At 55.1% G+C, this 21,095-nt stretch overlaps 4 protein-coding genes across 4 annotated transcripts; 1 reads left to right on the top strand and 3 right to left on the bottom strand.

Annotated features, from left to right (window-relative positions):
- Positions 1-4,140: 4,140 nt before the first annotated feature.
- Positions 4,141-9,010, bottom strand: CCOS01_01354 (uncharacterized protein; the record flags this gene model as incomplete). Its single annotated transcript, XM_060449550.1, has 2 exons — positions 4,141-8,802; positions 8,972-9,010. The coding sequence occupies 2 exons, from the start codon at positions 9,008-9,010 to the stop codon at positions 4,141-4,143; spliced, it is 4,701 nt and encodes a 1,566-aa protein (XP_060320988.1).
- A 3,487-nt stretch (positions 9,011-12,497) lies between these two features.
- Positions 12,498-14,745, bottom strand: CCOS01_01353 (uncharacterized protein; the record flags this gene model as incomplete). Its single annotated transcript, XM_060449549.1, has 2 exons — positions 12,498-13,390; positions 13,713-14,745. 2 exons carry the CDS (start codon positions 14,743-14,745, stop codon positions 12,498-12,500), a joined length of 1,926 nt encoding a protein of 641 aa, XP_060320987.1.
- A 2,073-nt stretch (positions 14,746-16,818) lies between these two features.
- On the top strand, positions 16,819-18,892 carry CCOS01_01352 (PHD-finger domain-containing protein; the record flags this gene model as incomplete). Its single annotated transcript, XM_060449548.1, has 3 exons — positions 16,819-17,393; positions 17,570-17,863; positions 17,911-18,892. The coding sequence occupies 3 exons, from the start codon at positions 16,819-16,821 to the stop codon at positions 18,890-18,892; spliced, it is 1,851 nt and encodes a 616-aa protein (XP_060320986.1).
- Positions 18,893-19,444: 552 nt separating this feature from the next.
- On the bottom strand, positions 19,445-20,590 carry CCOS01_01351 (uncharacterized protein; the record flags this gene model as incomplete). The annotated part of the gene is made up of 1 exon (XM_060449547.1): positions 19,445-20,590. The coding sequence occupies one exon, from the start codon at positions 20,588-20,590 to the stop codon at positions 19,445-19,447; it is 1,146 nt and encodes a 381-aa protein (XP_060320985.1).
- Between the last annotated feature and the right edge of the window lie 505 nt (positions 20,591-21,095).

The raw sequence follows: 21,095 nt of genomic DNA, 5'->3' as shown, positions 1-21,095 counted from the left end.
CGTCAAGCTGCCTGGACCGCACACACCCAGTCTCGTCTCCCCAGCAAGTACTGGCGACGCAGCTTGGCCACTGTATCCGTCCAAGAGCGATCTGGACGGCATTACTGCGTATGGACAGTATCGGACACGGCCTTCGATAACCACGTTTCCGGCGACTGGCAGATGATATTCACGAGGCGCCATCTGAGCGACCTCGCCCTCACTGCGAGGCAACACTCACCGGACACAGCTCGCCACCATAATCCATCACTTTGAGTGACGAACCGACTAGACATGCAGCAGTCACCTTACAGTGTGTATTGAGCTCTCTTGACACCTACTGTCCACAAATACACCCTCGTAGTAGGGCACTGGCGCATCGCACCGGGATTAAACCGCGAAAATAACCCCAGCAAGGATGCGGCCCCCACGTCCCCAGAAAATGGCGTTCTAGAACAAATTGGTGTGTGCCTTGGCTTGGTGAGTTGGTCCGTCTCTGGTGGTGTTCGCCCCTGGGAGTTGGGAACCGGCAACCATCCACCTGCCACACCCAAACCCCAGCCCTGGCCCAGCTTAATTGCCAGTTGCGCTACTCATCGATTGCCTGTTCTCTAATTCTGAATTGACAGATAGGAACCGGCCGAGTCCAACAGCCATTCGTGCGGGTGTCACAAGAGCCCCAAAATCACCCCCTGGCCACGGCTTTTTACGGCTTGCGACAGCCAGGCAGAAAGAGAGACGATGCTTACGGATACCTTGGCCCGGGACGGAGGTCGACATGCTGGTGTCGGTGATTTGGGGGCTATGTATCCGTAGCACTGCCCTGAATGTGCTGTCTCAACTGCGTCTTCCGGTCAACCTTCCATCCCGAAGCAAGCCCGCCGGCCATCTTGTTGGGACGATTTCCGGCCGCCGTCTCGATTTGGTGTGCCTCACTTGGCTTTCTATACCCTGTATCCCAGTCTGCCAGGGCATTGACAAGGGACGATTATCCCCAGCAAAGTTACCATAGAGCTGTCTGGTGCCACAGCAATCCATCATTTCGGTCGCGTGCGAGCCGGCGCATCTCCCACTGGTCCAAACCTCGCGCTGGCCGAGACAATGTGCACCAAACTCCAGGGTATCAGTCATGGTTCTTCGACGTTTGAGGCGAACCGTTCACCGATAAGTCCTCGGTGTTCTCACCGCTCGCTACCTTGTCATCAGCCATGAGTCGATATTTCTGACAACTGGCGGGACTCTGGAGCGGCTTCCGGCGCAAGGTCCATCTTTGCGGAGGATCGAAAGTGTGTAGGTGACAAAGGGGAGAGAAGTGAAAAAAATCGTTTGCAGCGAGCTCCATTCGCCCGCATTTTAGGCCTCTCTGCGAAAATTCAATTACCAGACTACATATGCAAAAAGACTTGTCGTGGTAATCACTTTGCAGCCCCTTATTGTGCCTCGCTGCCCGAGTAGCTAAGACAAAAAGTCTGGGGAACCAATATCGGACCGGGCAGCTTGCTTTTCCCGACCTCGCGGTCCCGTTCCGTTCCCCAACTTCCCCTTGTCCCCGTGGTCTTCTGATCTCATTCAATGCGGGGGAGCATCCGAGAACCACGTCGTGTGACCAGGTGCCGCGACCTTGCGACACCACAGCTCCTCCCCAGAACAACCATACATGGAGCCATTGGCTAATCACTTGATGAAGAGTCCGAACACAACCGCCAGCCGCTGCTACTTTCGGGGGAGTGGAAACGCTGTTCCCGTCTCACTCACACGCGACACCATGGTGGAGGACGAAGATCACCTCTTCTGTCGCCTCATTTCCCCGTCTGGCAAGCCCATCCCATGTTGGTCGTTTCGTGGGAAGACATTGACCCAGCCAAAGACGAACTTTTGCACCACCGAATGAGGTAAAAAATGACAACAGCCGAAGTTCCCTGACACCATTGTCAAATAGTAGCATTGCGCTACGTAACGCTAACGAAGTCGAATTTCGACACGCCCGCCTGATGCAGGCACAGCGTTGGGACACATAGCCTCTTTTCTCCGCCTTTTTCCAGCCGACGGACGATACGCGATGGCATGAAAGGCCAAGTCAACTTCGTAGTCAGGCGGGCCCCATTCAACGACGTGTAATTGAGTGGGACGATGGTTTAAATCACTGCGCCAATGACTACTCCCGAAGCCGCTCACCGACTGTAAAGCTAACACTTCACCGATGAGGGGGGTGAGCCATGAATCGTCAAGGCCCGCTTGGACTCTGGGGTATCGTCCGCCATGACGTTGTTTGGATTCCTTCTCGAAGCACTCGTCTGACAGGGGGGACGGACGGGGGTTTAGGGCGATGGAAATGTTACAATGCTATTGTGCGCAGCAATCTCTCTCGCAAGCGCGAGCCCCCGAAGGCCTTTGATGACGGACCGTTTTCTAGCGCGTCTGTCAAGAACGGTCTTCTCTTCATGGCCCATGGGGAAATAAAGGTTCCAGGCAGCTACGGATGCCTTTGCTTCTGGTTGGGAACTTTGGGCTCGGCTTCCTCAGTAGGGACCGAGTCCGCAACGTACCTTTTGTGCGTTCCGGATCGATCGACGCGCCACCGGCAAGTGTCTTCGGGAAGGGGGAGAGGCGAGGAGGAAGATGAGCCGAACAAGTGCTTTGCATCCTCGGCTTCTCGAATGCCACTTGCCTCGTGGGAGATTCTTTTCCCAGGTGGCTCTCTCCCGAAGCTCTCGCTCTCTGCCGAAGTTCTCGGACGGGTGTCAGCTGAGCAGTTGGCAGAGCGGAGAGGACCTGAGTCTTACGCTCTACGACCGAGGAGATGGAGGGGCACCCGTAAGATTGAAAAAGGTCCACGCTCGACGCTGAGGTTGCAGTTCCTACGGCCGAGGCATCGTGGTAGGAGGGTGGGTGTGAGCTCCAAACTCAGCTCTTCCGCTTGGACCTCGGAGGAAAGGAGGCAGAAGACTGACCAACGAGAACGGTGAGACTTGGACTAATGGCCGTTTACCACATGGATAGCTGCCATCTAGGCAGTACTGCTAGGATCCCGTTTCTTCGCTCTCTTGTTACTCTTTTGGAATTCGAGCTCTAGTCAGGTTGGGAAAAGGGAAAAAATAATATGACCAAAACACCAGGAGTCATCGAATTCCAACATCACGTCTGGGGAATCTAGTACGCCGGATCTTTCCTCATTCCAGTGAAGGGACTGTCGAGTAGAACCTGGCCTGCTATTTTCCCCTTGGATATGGAGACACCAATCTTTATCGATACATCATGCAAACTCTCATCCATACTTGACGAAGATGCGTCGCCGCCAAGAACGGGGGCTGGGGAGGCATCCGATTTCTTATTTCCAACTAGATGACAACACCTAGGTAGCTCTCGTGTGGACTTGGGCGGAAGTGCCATTGACTTGATGTTGAATATATTTCCGTTGGCATTCAACTCGGGGGTGTTCATCATAACACCCCTCATCACAGCACGTTACGTGGAACAAAACGGATCACCGCCTCTAGACAAGATCATTGTTGTGATGAGAAAACACACATCTCTGCATTCGAACCATACCCCGTAGTTACTGTTTGGTATCATAATAGACAAAAAAAAAAAAAAACTACCAAAAAGAGATCAAGTCCCCGGTGCTTGTACATATCCCATTCTCTTCCACCCTCGTTTCGTTGCCCTCCATTGTGGTGTGTGTGTGTGTGTGTGGTACTCCTCCTCCCCGTGTCCCCAAATCATGTTTTCCATCGTCCTTGAAGAAGAGAAACTCGCTTCTCGTAAAGCGGCGCTCTTCTCATACGCGTACAAATAATGAAAGAAAAGTAAAGGTTTGTTACAAGTGTGTGTTGTAACATGCATGTGTGTCGTGGTACGGAAGCAGCAGTTGCTTGACTCCTTTTTTGCACATGCTCTATGCCAGAAGCCTCCTTCAAAACGCCCGCTCCCACTTGTGACTTTTGAATGTGAGAAAAAAGAGTGAGCAAGCCAGTCCGCTTCTTGGGGTAGACGAGCTGGGTCATTATTAAGTTAAAGTGAAAGGTGCTGAGCGACCAAACTTTCTTTGAGGGTCGTATACCAAAAAAGGGGAAAATTGCAACAAAATTGAGAATGAGGGCCTAGGTGACGGCCAGTGTAAGTAGCGTTGGGGAGGCCGAGTCAATAGCATACCCCAGACGACTAGTCATCAAGCTTGAACATCCGCCTGAGCGTGCCAAATTTTTTCTTCTTCTTGCCCGAGGGATCCAACTGGACGCTCACTTGGTCTTCTTGGTACCCTGAGGTAAGTACCTGGTTGGTGCTCCTGCGCTTCATGAACGTCGGCCTGGACGCGTCCACAGGCTTGTTGTTATCAGCCGTCATCGGCCGCTTTTCATCGTCAAAGTTCTCCTCGACGAGCGGCCAATTCTCCATGGGTAGCTTCTGGAGCTTCGAACCGTTTGTGCCACGCAGAGCCGAGATTTCCGAGGCGCTGCGCTCGAGTTTCGTATCCATCCTGGCACCGCTCTCGGCGGCGGCGGGTCGAGAGATCTTCCCGGCATCAGAATCCTTTCTGCGCCGAAGGATAGAGAGGAAGCTGCCTCTGCGTTCGTGATTCGGTCTGGTACTAACAGCAGGAGCTGTGGATGACTCCGTAAGCCCTCCACGAGGAGATCCGGAAGACGGCAAACCCTGGCCGTCCGATTGAGACTTCACCAGGCGGCCGCTAGCGCCAGAAACCTTCCTCGGAGATAATTTAGGCTTCTGCAAAACAGGCGGCGGTGGCGCCTCCTCGTCACTGCTGTCAGGCAGGTCGGGAGAATCTTCTGCCTTTTCGTCGTATCGCGGAGGAGGAACCTTCATTGCAGCCGCCGCAGCAGAGCTTGATGCGCGCATACTCTTGGGCATGTTGTGTGGCGCGGGTGCAGGCGCTGTCTTTTCATCTTCGTCACTAGAGTCGACAAATCGGCTGCGGAATCCAGAAGGCCCAGCATCTTCTTCGTCGCTGGAGTCGCCAAAGCGGCTCTTTCCAGGTTTTCCAGTCACCTTCTTAGAAGATGACTTACCGAAAGACGGCAAGCGCATGCGACGCATGCTTCCGTCGCTCGAATCACTCCGCAGCGTGCCTCGCATAGTTGTACGATTGCCCATACTGATCGGTGGCTGAGACGGCGATGCAGGTGGAGACATTGACCGGAGGCTGAAGCGCGAGTTCCTACCAGCTGCGGCCTGCTCGACCTCTCCGTTAGATCGCATCGATTTTCGGAAGCCAAATCCTTCCTGCCTCGGTCGAGACCGTCGGAAACTGGTCTCGCTGGAATCGGACCCGCGTCGACGAGGTGTTGACTGCATTGCTGCCTGCATAGCTTTCGCCATCTCTACGCTGGACATGTTGCTGTCCATAGAAAGGTGCTTGGAGCGAACATCCCGACTGGCCAGTGTTGCCGAGTTTGCTCGTTGCTGGGGAGCAGGCCCTGATTGAGATGAGCCGTTCTGTCTCATAGACTTTCTCATACCTCCAGCAGCCGCAGCTTGTGCTTGATGAGAGCTTTGAGGAGCCTGATTGTCCGATCGCATCGACTTTCGCATGCCAGAATTCGTGGCGGCGGACGGCTGAGTCGGTGTACCGCGCATTGTCTTCTGGAGTCTGCCATTAGCTGGCGCAGCCTCTTGACCCTGCCGTCCTCGCATAGTCTTCCGAATAGCGATTGGAGGCTCTGCTTCATCTTCTTCATTGGGGGCTCTCGTTCCAGGTTGAATTTGGTAAACGCGCTCGGGGTTGATAGAGGCCTGCTGTTGTTCAACTGGGTCGCTCTTGCGAACAGACTTCTTCCTCTTGGGTTTCACGGGCTGGATGACCTCTTCGAGATCGCCTTCGGCCCCAGCTTCCTCCAGCGCCTCTTGCTCAAGTTGCTTTCGCTTGTCGCTTGTCAGTCCCTTCCAGTAGAGCTTGGCCTTCTCCCACTCGTCCTCTGGTTGCTGCGAGCTGCTTGACACCTGTGAAACCTCAGGCGCGTGGTGTGCTCCCGAGACATCAACGTCACGAGCAGTCTCCTGATGCGAGTCTGCCAGAGCTTTCTGGTAAAGCTTCTGAGAAACCTTGTCAGAAACAGGTGATGCGACGACGGCATCGAGAGACATGAACCCATCGCCGTCGATATCTGATAGATCTTCGTATGCGTCACTGTAGATGCTATCGCCTTCGGACGCAGATTCGTCGGTGGGAACAGAGTGAGGAATAGCCTCTACGGGTGCCTTGACTGTGCCATTGGACACTGCAGTCGTTGTCGGCTGATCGAGCTTTGTCACATCTGTACGAGGCACAGCGCGGGCATGCACAACGTTGTCTTCGCTGTCGTCATTTGGGAAGCCTCCCGGTACGTCAAAGTAACTTGGACCTGACTGGCTGGCCGGACCGTTGGTAGCTGCCTCTCTGGGAGTCGGTGTCGGCTGAATGACGGAGATGGAAGGGACGAAGTCTTCTTGCCGTTCAGCGTGATTCCCATGCACAAGATCTGTCGAATATTGTGGCTGGTCGAGCAATTCAGGATGGTCGGCAATGATCTCTTCCTTGACTTGAGCAGGAGGCAACGTTGGCGCGGGCTCCTGGATAACCTCTGAATCTTGGAAAACCTCCGTCTCATCTTCGTCTTCCGAACTCGTGCTGCTGGGCGAATAATAGCCGCTCCCTTCCATCGACGTGACCACGGGCGGCAAGGGCTCTCTGAATCTCGATATGTTTGCAGGGTTCCTAGCCGTCTGCTCTTGAAGATGAAGAATCGAGCCAACATTATGGTCGCTGGACTGTCCAAGTGGGATCGACCGGTCTGGCGTGCGTTCCGGGGTATCTGGACCAGATGTCGTCGGCGATTCAGTGGGCCGGACAAGTGGCCGCTCCTCTTCACTGTCCCGCGGCATCTTCTCACGGACGCTGCCGAATGTGGGCAGAGCCGGTCGCGGCTGCATAACCTCGTCTTCATCGAGGGCAACCGCATCTTTCTTCCGGCTTCTACCCAGGTGGTTGTACCAATGTCTCTTCGTGTTTTGAGGACTCAGAGGAAGGGGTGGGTCCAGCTCGGGCTTTGCAGCAGATTGTCCTACGACCTTGGTGTTCTCATCGTCAAAGCTGACCCGTACGCTCTTTTTACGCGGCATCGGCGCCTCCACTGCGGTGGCCTCACTACCGAAACGGCTTGGCCCGGACGCTTCAGAGCCCTCGTCTGACGGTGAGGCACCACGAGATGGACTAATTGAGTGTTTCATGGCGGACTTTCGAGGAGAGACGGATCGCGGAGGAGGCTCGTGCCTGATGGCTAGTTGATCTGCGCCTAATGCGAAGCGGGCTGATCTTGCAGGACTGCTTGAGTGCGCACGTCCATTCCTAATACTGCCATGCTGCTTAAGTTGTGGAGGGCTGGGTTGCCTTTGAGACGACATCTGTGCTGGAGCTTCGACCGCTGTGCTTTCGGATGACAGCGTTGGTGCAGGCGCTGAGGACCTCACGGGTACTGCATCAAGAACATCAGAAACATCGTGGCGAACTGCCGGTTGCTCGGCTTCGGCCTCGTAGGAGTCCTCAAAGTCGTCCTCAGATTCCTCCTTCACCATAGAAGGCTTCCTTCCTAATATGGGAGCACCTTGGCGGGGTTCCGAATGCGGTAGAATCGTAGCACCATCACTTTTACGTACATCCTGCACAATCGGCTGCTCTACCTCGGGTTGGGTTGCCGGTTGCGCGTAAGCTGGTTCAGGTCCACGTTGAGAAGGCTGTTTGGTGGTTTCGACAGGCGATGGAGACGGTTGCTGGTGCGTCGGCACAGTCTTCGGCGGCATAGTCCTCTCGACTTGAGAATGCTTTTGTTGCTCAGGTGCGCCGGTAGGAACCCGAACTTGCAATTGTTGCTTCTGGGCTGGTGCCGGTGCCGGTGCCGGTACGGGCGTGGGCGTGGGCGTGGGCGAAGACTCATCAGTTGGTACCGCAGTGCCTTGCGCTCTACCCATTGTACCTTTGGCCAAGTGGGAACCACTTCTGGACAGTTCTTGCTGGTGTTTTGACTTCTTGACGGGTTTCTCAGCAGCATCCCGAACTTTCTGTTCGCTTACCAGCAGGTTCACCCTAGGAACCATCCTCCTTGAATTGGGGTCATAAACAAGTGATTGGGTTTCCGACGCCGTCGTGTTGCGCGACGCTGCTGATTCTGTTCGGCGGGGTGAGACAAATCGCTGGCTACTTGTCATTGACATGCTCTCGACAGTTGGTGATGCCGGGGGCGATGCGCCTGGCACCCTCGGATATGAAAAGTTTATAGAAGAAGTTGGGCTTACAGCTCCCGGGCGAGATTCTGGAGAGGCGACGCGCATTTGGGCATCCGACGTTCTCACGTTGGCCAAGTTGCCCTCGTGTGCGGCCCCAAACCACGATCCGGCGCCATCTTGTTTCTTCTGACTCGCTACGCGGAACGGCTGCATCTGTAGACTCGTCGACCTCTTGTGGGAGGAGCTCTGGCTCGTGATGGATCGTACGTCGTCCGGGATGTTCGGGACCGGCGGCGCATCGGCGGCAGCAGCCACTGGTGTTCGGTGTGGTGAAGGTGAGCGGAAGGTGCGTTCCGTCATGGAGCTCTGGCTAGGCGATCGATGCAGGTCCCGTTGAAAATCCTGGCTTCGCTGCGACGAGACCGATCGACTGCGCCTTTGTGTTCGCTTTGTTTGTACTTCGGCTACGTTGATGGGCGTCGTAGGTCGTGATCGCAAAGCGGCGGCGGCGGCGGCAGATGACAGAGACGAGCTGGATGCGCGTCGCGCGAATGCTGAGGCAGCTGCAGTAGCAGCATTAGGGTTTGCGGTTGCGGCGGTCAATGGCTAGATGGCAACAGGATCAGTTGTGAACCGCAGACTCCGAGCAGGAAGGTAGCGCAAGTCGCATGGGAGCAAATGCTCTTGGTGGTGGTGAAGAACAAACATGCAGCAAGCCGGTGCGGTGAGAAAACTATAAAGCTGAAAAGCATCAGTCGGCACAATGACGACATACCTGATTGGCCTGACGGTGCCTTCGCGAACCTCCAAACATGTTTGCTTTGGGTTCGGGAATATCGATCAACGGCGCATGGTCTGAGATGGTTTCGTAGCAGGTTGCATGGGATTAAAGGTGTAGGAGAAGAAAAACGGAAGCGCAGGAAGAAAAGTAAGTAGAAAGAAAAAGGTAGACTGAGGAACAAAGGCCACCGGCTGTGGTGGGAGGGGGGAGATAGCTTGGATGACTCTGGAGAGTTGGAGTTTTTCCTGAGGAGGCCGAGAGATAGAGAAAGAGAGGGCGTAGGGTGGTGGTGTTGGTGGACGTCTGCGCCTTTGAGTAGTGATGTTCTGGGGGCGAGCTGGGGTGGGAGATGTGGTGGATTAGAGGGATGGACGTGGATGGGACGGGATGCGATGGGATGATGACGGAAGAGGTGAGTCGGGTTCGGCCACGATGGGGTGGGAGGGGCCCCTGCTCTGTGCGCCGCTTTCATTTCACGTTTTTTTGCTCCCATTCCATTCCTGTCAGTACATTATCCACTCATCATTACCTATCCGTACATACTACGTACAGAGAGAGTGAGGTACCTACGGATACAGAACGACAGCAGAACGCGACGCAGAGGCAGCGAGCGACCTGCACCTAACCGCTGCTGGCTGAAGGCTTCTTCTTTCTGCTGGAATCACCCTTGTTTCGGCTCTGCCGCTTTTCTTCTTTGGGACGACGCCATGCCGGGTCTGGTCCAAGTGTCTCAAAGCAAGAGGGTGCCAATCCGACTGGCCCTGCTGCTAAAAATTCAGATGCCCATGCCCATGTCGAGCTGGCCTGGCGCTGGGCAGGAGCCATGCGGCGGGGTTGGGAGCTGTTGCTACCTTTGCTCGCGGTGCTGGCAGTTCCTTCGCTCGCGGTGCTGGCTACTGTACCTACCTTCACAGTACTTACCGAGGGCGATCTACTACGACGTTTTGTGGCAGCTTCGATGACCTGGCGACCCTGTGTCTCCCAGGCATTGGTCCACTTCCATCCGAGAAAAGACAAGACTCAAGCAAAACTTCGGCCCAAGATGATGCTACTTGGGGGGTTGGATGCTGGGAAATACCAACAATGCCGTCGTCATTAAAACACAGCTCACACAGCCGAAAACTGTCTCGTCACCGGTATACCTACTATACCCAAGTACAGAGATATCGCGCCAGTTATCACAATTACTTACCCAGTGTCGTAACGGACTCATGGAACACGCATCAATCTGGGACGTCTATCTGTTTCCATTGTCCCCTTGTCCAACCCCCGACGATCCATCCGTCGTGCCTGAGAAGTCTACCCAGAAGTCTCACGTCTTTGAGGGCACAGGTCCTACCGAACGAGCTAATCGAGTCTCGGCTGTTGTGGTGAGGCAGCCACGGCAGCCAACCGAGGAGCCGGTCTTCTTTTTGTCTTTCGCAATCCAAAAGCCCTTTCCCAGTGTTCCGTGGTTCTCATGAGCTATGGTCCCCATGGAGGCGGCTCAGCCAATGGCAGGAAGTACTACCAGCACCACCGCCGCCTGTGGGTGTACATACCAGACTATGTACACGACCACATCCACCGACGGATACGTCAAAGTTCCAGAGTGCCGAACCTCATGTGGAGTGGAGTAGCTGATCGACGTCCTCGCAGAACCTTGAGCCTGGGGGGGCTTGCGTTGCGGTGCGGTAGGTGGATGGGACAGGGTTGTTTCAGGCCTAGCCCGACTGACAGCGAAGCTTTTCCAGTTCTCTCTTCTCTGCTCTGTGCAGTCTCCAGCTCCCTCCCGAATCTCCGTGATCTACCCCTGGCCTGTTTCCTAGTGGACTCTGGGTGTTATGATTTGGAACTCTCCGGCGCAATCCCGCCGACGGCTTGCGCGGAAACGGCTTTAGCGGATGGTGGGAAGCTTGATTTCAGATCTTGTCTATTCTCATTCTCCCTGGTTTACGTTAGACGTGCTGCCCTGATTGAGGCTTTGCGATAGTTGAACATGTTCTCAAATGTCGAAAGAGAAGATACTTGATGATACCAATGCGATTCGGAGTGACTCTCCGAAGATGCCCCTCCGACGACCCCAATAACACCCACTACCGACAGCTCCATCACCCCCCAGAGAATAACACATCATCAGCCTCCAGGGTCTATGCATGCTCCCTCAACAATGATCTGCCACGCAGGGAAACGGAAAGAAACGAAAAAGAAATAAAAAAAAAAATCTCCTCAACCGTCGACGCAGTCCCAGCTCCCAGAAGACCCAAACATTCCCCAGGCGGATAGCGCGGTCAGAGCCCTCTACGGTAGCGTTGGAATCCGGTCTTTTACGCTGCGACATCCGCCGGTAGACCAAGCCATCTCTGTTCTAATTCCCACCTCACGACAAAAGTTCTGAATATGAAAGAGCCCAAAAACAGATATGGAAATCAATGTTTTGGGATAGTTTCCTATGCTTCAAAATCTCCATGTTACTCGCTTACCAATTCACCTCTCCTTGGTTCGTGAGGAAACAAAGGCCAAGCTGCAATCCAAGCAACATGAGTGAGGCGGACTAGGAGCAGCTGCAAAACTCCGAATAATGACGGAGACATGGTCTGAAGGAGCTGCTTAGTGAGGCAATGCTCTGCAATTAATGAGTCGTTAGCTTTAGGGTCGCGATGGAGGAGGCTAGACCTACCGCTAATACAACCTTAGTCAGTGCAGACATCCGTGACGTCATACCTCGAGGGTGCATCGAGCTACGGGTCTTTCCAATGAACCTTGTGCCTGAGGTAGTGAAAGTTCATCAAAGATACCCTTAAACATCGTTCGGTAGAGAAAGTCACAAACAACGAGAGGAAATTCAGGTAAGGGTGGTCAATTCTGCTGGGGAAGACTTGATGTAGTCTAGGGGCAAGGGGTGTGTGTATGTATCTTTGACAAGTAACCTTCACGAGGCGTTTGACAACCTCCCGTCTCCCTTTCCTGAGCCTCAAAAGTCTAGACCTGGCTGGACCAATATCCATCCTGACCCGCTGATTAAAGTTCCAAGCCTCCTTCAACAGCTTTCCAAATGGACAACAGAACGAGCTTGATTCTGAGCTCGACGGTCTGTTGGAAGGCATGGGCAATGCTTGGTGCGTTCCATCATCGTGGCATAGAACTCGAACTCTCTGAGACGAGTATTGCCTTGTTTTTTTTCTGTATTTTCGGTTGTTAACTTCAATTGCTGAAAATGGTGGTCGCTAGTGATAGTAACATTTTGATGATGAGGGCGTATTCCAAAGGGTGGCTGAAAGGCGCCTTTGTCCAAACCCAAGTTGATGGGTCATGATACTTCCAATATCATCAAGCAATGTCCAAGTAGGTTGGTGCTTCCTTCACTTGCCAGCCAACCGACCAATGATCAGCCTCCGATGCTGAGACCTGTGAGGCCAATGCTGTGTTGTTGTATTGATGCGATAACGGGTATAATGAAGTATGGGTAAGTGAAAGAGACCACGTGCGGTCACCAAAATCACAGTGCTGTGCACCCCAGGAAGCCCGCGAGTGGACCTCTTCAGTCAACTGCCTCGCCGGGGTCATCCACCTCATTCTGGTCTCCGCCGCAATCGCTGCAGGTTGTATGTGGGCAAGTACACTCTTGGTCTGGGTCGTCGCTGAGCAACATCGGCGGGTCGTCTTGAGAGTATGTATCTTCAAAGTCTTCGTCGTTGTGATAGTTGCCATTCGGATAATCGTCAAGATAGTCATCGCCAGGACTGGAGGTGCTCTCATCGGGGCCCATAGGAGCATGAGCGCCTTGGTCCTCGGTGTGGTTATGAGATGGTGTTGTCTTGGCGGGGGACTTGGCTTGCTTCCTGGCCTTTCTGCCCTTGGTCTTGGCCTTCTCCAAAAGTCGCTTCCGCTCCGACTCCTTCTCGCGGGCTTTCTTGTCCTTGATCTCGTATTGCCGAATCAAGGCATAAGGAGGCGAGCCAAAGATTCTCTCGTACTCGCAAAATTCGCAAATCCACATATCCTCAAGCTTGGGTGGATTTTTGTAGTATTTCTCCTCGGCTTCCTGACGACGTGACTTGGCTGCGTTACGCAATTCCTTCTCAGCAAGCTGACGCCGCTTCTTCTTTGACATGGCCCGGGGAGCCTTCTTGCCAGCAGGTGCAGGATCGCCTGAGCCAGTTTCCGTGCCGGCGGCATCTGGCGTAGTCTGTGTCGCCATCGAGGCGTGCCTGGGTTGTCTGGGGTATCCGGGGTGGGAGATCGCAGGATCAGTTCCGGGCCAGTGAGGCTTTGGAACTGGGGAGTCGCAAGTGAAGGTGAATTGAGTGGCAGTGGGGCTAGATTTGACGCTGGAGGATTGCTGATGGAGGAGGCTCACGTTTTCCTGACCCGGAGCTGAGTGGACCTTTTCTGCATTCGCAATGGCACTCGAAATGATGCCGGGATGTTCGTCTGTAGATGTAAGAATTAGCGGCGCATCCCAGAAACGCAGCGTTGCGATAAATACGCAAAATAATGCGGATGCTGTGATCGCTGTGGGAAAGGTCGAGGTGAAGGAGCTGAGAAGCTGGTGTTTGTACTCAAGGGCGTGGATGCCTGCGTTTGGAATCAAAGGGTGCAGGAGCAATCTACTGTGAAGTGCAGCTGCCGCCTTCCCTTTCATTCAACAGCAACCAACCCAGCCATCAAGCACTACAGCATCCCATCAGGCGTCTTTCGCCTCTCCCATCTGGTTTCCGTCTTTAACACACAGGGATCAGATCTTCACACTTACTTGGCGTTGCCCATTGAGGCGGCCGGATCTTGGCTCCTCTGCCCACCCAGTTGTTTGTTGCGTCAGATAGAGCCCTAAGTGGACTTCTGCCATTTCTTGATCTTCCAAATCTGCCTCGTCCTGGTCCTGAGATGCCTTGATTGTTTCCAACAAAACTTCCAGCCCCATAGTATGACGGCGATATCGATCCAGCGAGGTCACCATGGTCGTTTGACGGAGACATGACTGTTGATACACCTATAGAGTTGATATCACCCATGGAGTGCACACCAGATAGTGTCGAGTCTCCAGCAGTCGGAATCTTCCTCTTCTTCTTGTTATTGGTGTTCTCGAACGATTCGTACCCATCTGCTGAGGATGTTGTCGAAGGTGGCGGCTGAGGACTGGGGTGCTTGGAGTGTTCCGGTTTCGGAGGCTTCGTTGAGACGCGGTTGAGTATCTCTGGATGTGAACGCCGAACCACTTTGCTGCTGCTCAGGGCTAATTCCTCCTCGTCACTCTCTCCAATCGCTGGTGTTCCTCGGTTTGCTCCTCCATACCCTCCATTACCTCGACTCGCACCGTTCAAGCCTCCTGCCCTGAAGGGCATCTCATCTCGCACGATATTTGGGTAGTAGAACAGAGGACTACTGTTGTGGTTTGCAGGGGGGTAGTCGATGGAGTCCGCCACCTCGGGAGAGAGGCGTTCCCTCAAGCGACGCTTCGGCAAAGGACGAATCGGTCTCTGGGGGAATAGAGAGGAAACGCTTTCGGGAGACATTGTTCGATTATGACCTGCTTCCGCATAAGAACCATCGAGGTTAGCAAGCTTCTCGGTCGAATGGTAAAGCCTCAGGCCGGTGAGTTTCAAAGGCGCATGACCTGTGCAGTCGGCCGCCACAGCCAGCTCCAGAGTCTCGAGCGCCGGCGAAGCAGCGCCTGACATTCGCCGGAGGGTTATAGTGGCAGCATCCTTCGAAAGCAGTGGTCGAGAAGGTGGGTATGGCAAGGTGGTGGCGGGAGTTGAACTTGGAGAAGAGCGACGCATACCCATAACACCTCATGCTACAAGCCATGCAAGGCAGGCCAATGCGGACAGGGCGATTCACGTTACGAAGCTTGAGGCTGCTAGCAGTGCGACGACGGGGTTCGTATTGGTGTTGCTGAAGCAAAAAAAGGCTCTCGTTCGGTGGTGGGTTGGGAGGTTCGAGAGGAGGGGGGGGGGGGGTATGGATCCGTATTAAATGCGGGAGGAGCTCGTAACCCTTGATTCCTGAGTTTGCCCAACCATCAGCGTATGTCGGCAATAGAGAGCTGGCCCAACGACAAGCCAGACAAACATATGCTGCACGTTCAACCAGATCCGATCGATAGTTTCCTCCTACCCTTGAACGAATCAAGGGAGGGCTGCGCAAAGAGGCTCAGGTAAGGTACGAGCGGACCTCTACTTGTTCGCCAGAAGAGGGGAGCGGGCATACCAACTCGGTCCACCAGAATTCGGCCGGGTTTGCTCCGTGTTCGACTTTGGGCACCCAAGAGCTAGAATAAGCAGAGTGTGCAGTCAGGCGCAAAACACTGTTCAGGTAAAATGCAAAGGCGACTGCTGGGTTGCTCGAGCTCTGAATGAAGTGTGGGAAAGTCAGCGTTGGTACCGAATTTCCCAGCTTTGATTGCTAATGACAGCATTTGATAATGTCTGGTGTGTGATTAGGAGACGTAGGTCAACGAGGGCCGGTCGAAACGCATTAGATAAGCAAGCCAGGGCTCCGCTGCGGATGGACTGGTCGGGGTGGGAGGTTGGGGCGGGCCTTTGGGGGGGGGGGGGGTTACCTGATGGATCCAGAACCCAAAGCTCGAGGCGGACAGGCGAGAGAAAGTGACGACGGAGCGACGGAGCACGGAAGGGTTTAAAGTGATTGAGGTGGAAGTGGAAAGAGAAGGGATGCACACACACTGTGTGCTGTGCATAAAAGTGACTCGCCGCAGAATGCAGAATGGAGAGACGGCGGGAGAGCGGGTGGTAAATTAGGCTTGGAGATTAGACGAGCACCGTTGGCAGGGGAAAATCATGAACTGTAGCTTTGGGCGGGGGACCTGTGCTTGGGACTCTGGGAGAGGCCATGGGAGAGACCATGGAGAGTGGGTGCGGAAGAAAATCCCTGATGCTGCTCAGTTGGCTGGTCTCAGGTACTCCGATTTTCTGCCTTTTTGGAGGGCAATTTGTGGGAGAAGCATAGTGCCGCCCCAAGTTGCGAGTACACAGACTGTCATCGCCATGGTTTTTCCGACGGCGGCACAGCACAAGACGCACAACACAATTCCCATCCCATCCCACCTCCGCCCCCGAGATCCCTTCCTCTCTTCTGTTTTGTGCAGGGACTTATGCACCACAATCACCTGTGTAGCCATTGGTAGACGGCAGCCCATTGGCAGCACCTGGCCCCAGCCCCGCAAAGCTGCTCTTTTCCCTGGGTGCGTTGCTCGGAGGGCAGTGGCAGACGCAGTGGCAGCTCCTGCACGCCAGAGCCAAAGAGGCTGCCGCACCACACTTTACAAGCCCGAAAGAAGTGCGGTGCTGCTGCTCTGTCGCCTGTCGGTTTTCCTTCACCCAGAGAACCATTCTCCCAGGGCGCACTCTTTCTCTGACCTTTTCCACCTCCCCACGCCGGCTCCTCTCTCTTCTCTTCTTCACTCTACCGACCCGTCACGACATGAATCTACCTTGTTCTCGATTGTCAGATATGCGAACTGTTCGATCTCCTCAAAAGCATTGCCCGAGTACCCGAATCCTCCCTTCTCACTAGCCCGGACTGCGAGTCGCGCCCATCCATTTCTTGCTACCTGCTCTCTCTCTCTCGCTCGCACGATTGCCCTCCCACTACAACCACAACAACCCACCCGACCTGCTCTCTGCCCACTCTCGTTACCTTACCTTACCAATCTTCCCCCTCGCCCCGACATTCCAATTCTACTCTCTGCCTTCTGGCTTCAACTCTTGCGACTGCGACATCCTTTACTGCGTCACTCACACGCCGCCGCCGACTCTTCCTCCCCTCCTCCTCGCTCTTCCGAACTCTTCCTCCACCCTCCTCCTCCTCTCTCTCCGCCGTCCCCTTACGCTGCCTCAATGGCACCACCCTCCCCTCGACGTTCTTCACGAGCCCGAGGCAACACAGTCTCTCAATCACAGCAATCCTCGACAACTTCGAGTCTTTCGAGTCGCGGCGAACGAACGACCAGATCCCTCAACAAGACCTCTTCCGCCAAGTCCACCCCGAGCGCCTCGCTCTCTTCGGAGCCACCCGAAGACCTGGAGGACGCCCTCCCCTCACGGCGCCGAACCCGCGCGCAAGAAGACGCTCGCGACAAGCCTCGTGTCGATCCCTACGATATGGCCACCGGCAGTGACGACGTCCAAGAGGACGACGAGTCCGTACGCTGCGTATGTGGTTTCGACGAATACCCGGGACCTCCGCCCTTTGAAGAGGACTCCAAGCACGGGAAACACAACCCAGAGGCCGACTTCTTCGCTAGCATCGAGTTGTCAGATGAGGTCTCTGGTCTCTTCGTCCAGTGCGACGTCTGCAAAGTCTGGCAGCATGGTGCTTGTGTCGGCATTTTCACCGAGGAGAGCTCTCCCGATGAGTACTTTTGCGAAAAGTGTCGCAAGGATTTGCACAAGATCCACGCAGCAGCCAACGGGTAAGCATCCCACCTTCCGTCCAGAAGCTCTCGGTGACTTGTCGCCCACAAATCCGCCATTGGCTGGAAAGCGTCGGTCGGCGGCGAGGTCACCGGAAGACTTGTACTCGGATGCGGCGAGGCTCAACCAACAACACCTCTTATTACCTTAACAATGCTGATTTTTTGCTCCTCAGACAACGGTACTCAAACTACTTGCCTCTCAATCGTCCGTCGCGCGCAACATCCCGAGCCGCCTCATTAGTTAAGGATGGCACCAGATCGCCCAGAGAATCAGGCAGGAACGGGGGCCGCGCTTCTTCTGCTACCCAGGCCTCGAAGCGGAGGTCAACAATGAACAGCCGGGATGCCGCATACGACGAGGATGAACAATTGCGGCGGGCCATCGAGGCCAGCAAAGAAGAAACCATTTCGGAGCCCACGGAGACTACGTCAAGACGAACGAAGCGAGGTCGCAGTGACAGTCTTGAGTGAGTCTTCAATCTTTCACTACGCTGACTCCCGCTAACAGTCCCAGGAACTCGGCAAGCCTCAAGAGACAGCGAACCAGTTCGCCATCAATGTCACCGCCCCCAGAGAAGACCGAAGCCATCGAGGATGAAACAGACGAAGAAAGTACGGGTAGAAATGGCCAATCAAAGAAGCCTCGCGGCACACGTACGCAACGTGAAAAGTCGGATCGAGAAGAGCGCGATCGCCAGCGAGCGGAAGCAGCCAATCGACGGAAGGGTCGTGCAGATCGTAGGAGAGCTGAGGGTACGACTCCTGTTAATCCGGGTAAGGAATCTGAGGCTCACGTGGGCGCAGAATCGGATCCGCCAGAAGAGGTCCCCCTCGCGACAGCTCGGCCTGCTGTCAAACCGACCACCGAGCCTGTGGTGCCTGTCGAGGCGCCACCGTCCTCTGCCCCGACCCCGGATACTCCGCCTGCGAATCAGGCACCGGTCGGAAGCTCACACAAGAAGACCAGTCGTAACAACCAGAAGAGGGGCAAGGGTCGAAATCAATACACAAAAGACCGCGACGATAACGAAGACACACCAGCAAGGTCAATGTCTAGAGACATTGGCCGGAATCATGACGACCATACTGGCGCTAGTACCAGCAAACACTCCCATTCCGACCACCCCAAGCACACCCGGACAAAAGCAAATAGTGCGCATAGTAAAGTATCGATGAACGACATGAAACGCAGAGTTTCGGCGTTCCTCGACTTCATTTCCAAAACCCAAGTGGAATTGGCTGGCGAAGCACTACCGGGATCCAGGAGTAGCCAGAATAGCTCCCAACAACAAAGTCCTCGCGCAACGGCTGCGCCAGATGCGCCAAAGATTAGCGTCAACGGCGACTCCGCAGTAGCAAAGAATTCACCAATCGGCACTGCAGCAACAGACGGGAATGGGCCGGAGTCGAAAGATTTTAAAGCATTGAATTGCGTGGAAATGATGGATGCCCTCACGCGAGACCTGCTGCGATGGCAGAATCAATATGCGTCATGAGCTGGCCTAGATTGGCCGTAGCTGCCCTCTATATAAGCGAAGAGTCGCTCACTTGAAGCCGAATGGTTGCTTTCGTTTCGGAGTACGATACTAAGAGTCTGCCCTCGATGGCATCTGGCGACTCTGTACGGTTTGATGTTTCGCGGCGTTTGGTCTGTTTTGGGGTGCTGAAAATGTTATTCGAACAAAAGACTGGAAGGCAGTTCAATCACGAGCCATTGCTCATGTACGCACTGGTTGTGCGGTTCTACTGTCAGTTGATAATGTCAGGTTCGAGGAGAGTTGTCGGATACCCGGACACTTGCGAGTCTCCAAGATTGCGGTCGACGTTGTTAGTGATGCACTCAAGTTCGGTTGAGTTTGCTTTTTCATCTCAAGTATTTTCCAACCTGATCTACTCGGTTTCTATTTTCTTGAAGGATAAGGTGTACAAAATTTGCTCTCATACGAGGCAATGTCTTTACTTTACATGTATTTTGATACAGAGTGTGGGGGTATCTTTCCATAATTCTCACACGGGACAATTTTACTACTACTCACTTTTTGTGCCCCTCAAACCGCTTTGCTCTTGTTCATTGCCCGCTCTTTCCTCGCCTCCTTTTCCTTTCTCCGCGCCTGATTCATGCTGAGCGGGCCCTGCCCTTCCCTCGCCAGCTCCTTGTCCTTAAAGGCCTCGTCGGTGATGTCGTCGAGCACAAACTTGCCCAAGTTCCCGACCCTCCACTGCTTGACGATCCAGTCGGCGGCGCTGTCGGCGTTGGCCTCCCCTCCGCTCTTGAGCTTGCCCGTCCTGCGGGCGACGCCCGTCAGAAACTCGTTGACCTCGTTCGTGGGCTCGGAGTACCTGGCGTAGGCACCCGGGTCGACGAGGTTGAGGCGGTAGAGGAGGTAGTCGGCGAGGATCTCCATGGGGATGCGGTCGTCTTTTACGGAGCCGGCGAGGGCGAGCTTGACCATGCTTTCGGCTTCGGAGACGAAGGGCATGAAGACGCCGGGCGTGTCGAGGACGAAGACGCCTTCGCCCAGGCCCATGGTGTCGTTGCTGTCGCCGGCGCTGCTGGTCTCGGAGTCGAGGATGCGCACGGGGGAGGAGAGCTTGCGCGTCACTCCCGGTTGCGCGCCGACTTTTGCGACGGATTGTTTCTTGTGCATGCCGTGGACGCGGAGCTTGTTGAGGAGGGTGCTTTTGCCTACGTTGGGCATGCCGACGACGATGGCGCGCATGCCGGTCAGGCTGTCGACTGAGCGGGCGACGCTGCGGATCTCGGAGAGGAGTTGTTTCGTGGTGGCGGGGTCGTCTTTGCGCCAGAAGACAACGCGCTGCCGGGTCGTGGAGGTGTTACCGCCGCCGGTGGCAGAGCGACCTGTACCATTGTGGAAGCGGCGGAGGGCTTGTTCTACTGAGGCGGGGCTGTCGGCGCCGAGGTCGCGGTGGGTGTAGACGACGATGCGCTCGCGGCCGGCGATGGCGCGGTCGAGGACGGGGTTCCAGCTGGTTAGGGGTACGCGGTAGTCGCGGCACTCGAGGACGAGGCCGACGTCGGAGAGGCGGGAGGAGATTTCGCGGAGGGCGGCGTGGTGGTGACCTAGGTAGTAGGAGCGGGGGATGGATTCGGAGACGTCGAAGCGGAGGCGGGGCGCGAAGGCGGCGGTGGTGGCCGTGGTTGCGCTCCGGCGTGCGGCGGTCGGGAGCAGCATCGCCGGGGGGGGGTTGTGGGGGTTGAGATGGGGACGGGGGTTGGGGGGGGGATATTTGGGCACCCTTGTGCTAAGGATCCGTTCCTTGCGATCACCTTTTCATCGTTGGGGGAGAGCAAATGACTGCCTTGGAAGAAGTGCTCGGTGGTGGGAGGGAGGGGCTGACGCTTGCAGGTGGTTGAAGCTGATAATCTCGGAGCAATGAAGGTTGGTTCGTGTCGAAATTTCTTCAGCCTGGCGCCGATTGTCCGATAGCCTCGCAGCGGTCGCATCTTCTGATTGGCTGTGGCTTTAGATGATCCCTGAAAAGGGAGGAGGGGCAACCTACTGGCCCCGACGCCGATGAGCCATGACGTCAGCCTCGAGAGCTATCCCAGCTTGGACCGGGCGCACTACGTACCCTTGGCTGTCAGTGGGGTCATGGTCTGCCAAGACTGGCCAATGAGCACGTGGGGAACGGTGGGATGTCGATTTGTCGAAACGGGGCCCGAACCTTCTCAAAAAA

This window comes from Colletotrichum costaricense (assembly GCF_030867565.1).
Source record: "Colletotrichum costaricense strain IMI 309622 chromosome Unknown Scaffold_1.1, whole genome shotgun sequence".
Lineage (NCBI taxonomy): Eukaryota > Fungi > Ascomycota > Sordariomycetes > Glomerellales > Glomerellaceae > Colletotrichum > Colletotrichum costaricense.
The sequence above is the reverse complement of the archived record's forward strand: the minus strand, read 5'-3'. Positions and strand labels throughout refer to the sequence as shown.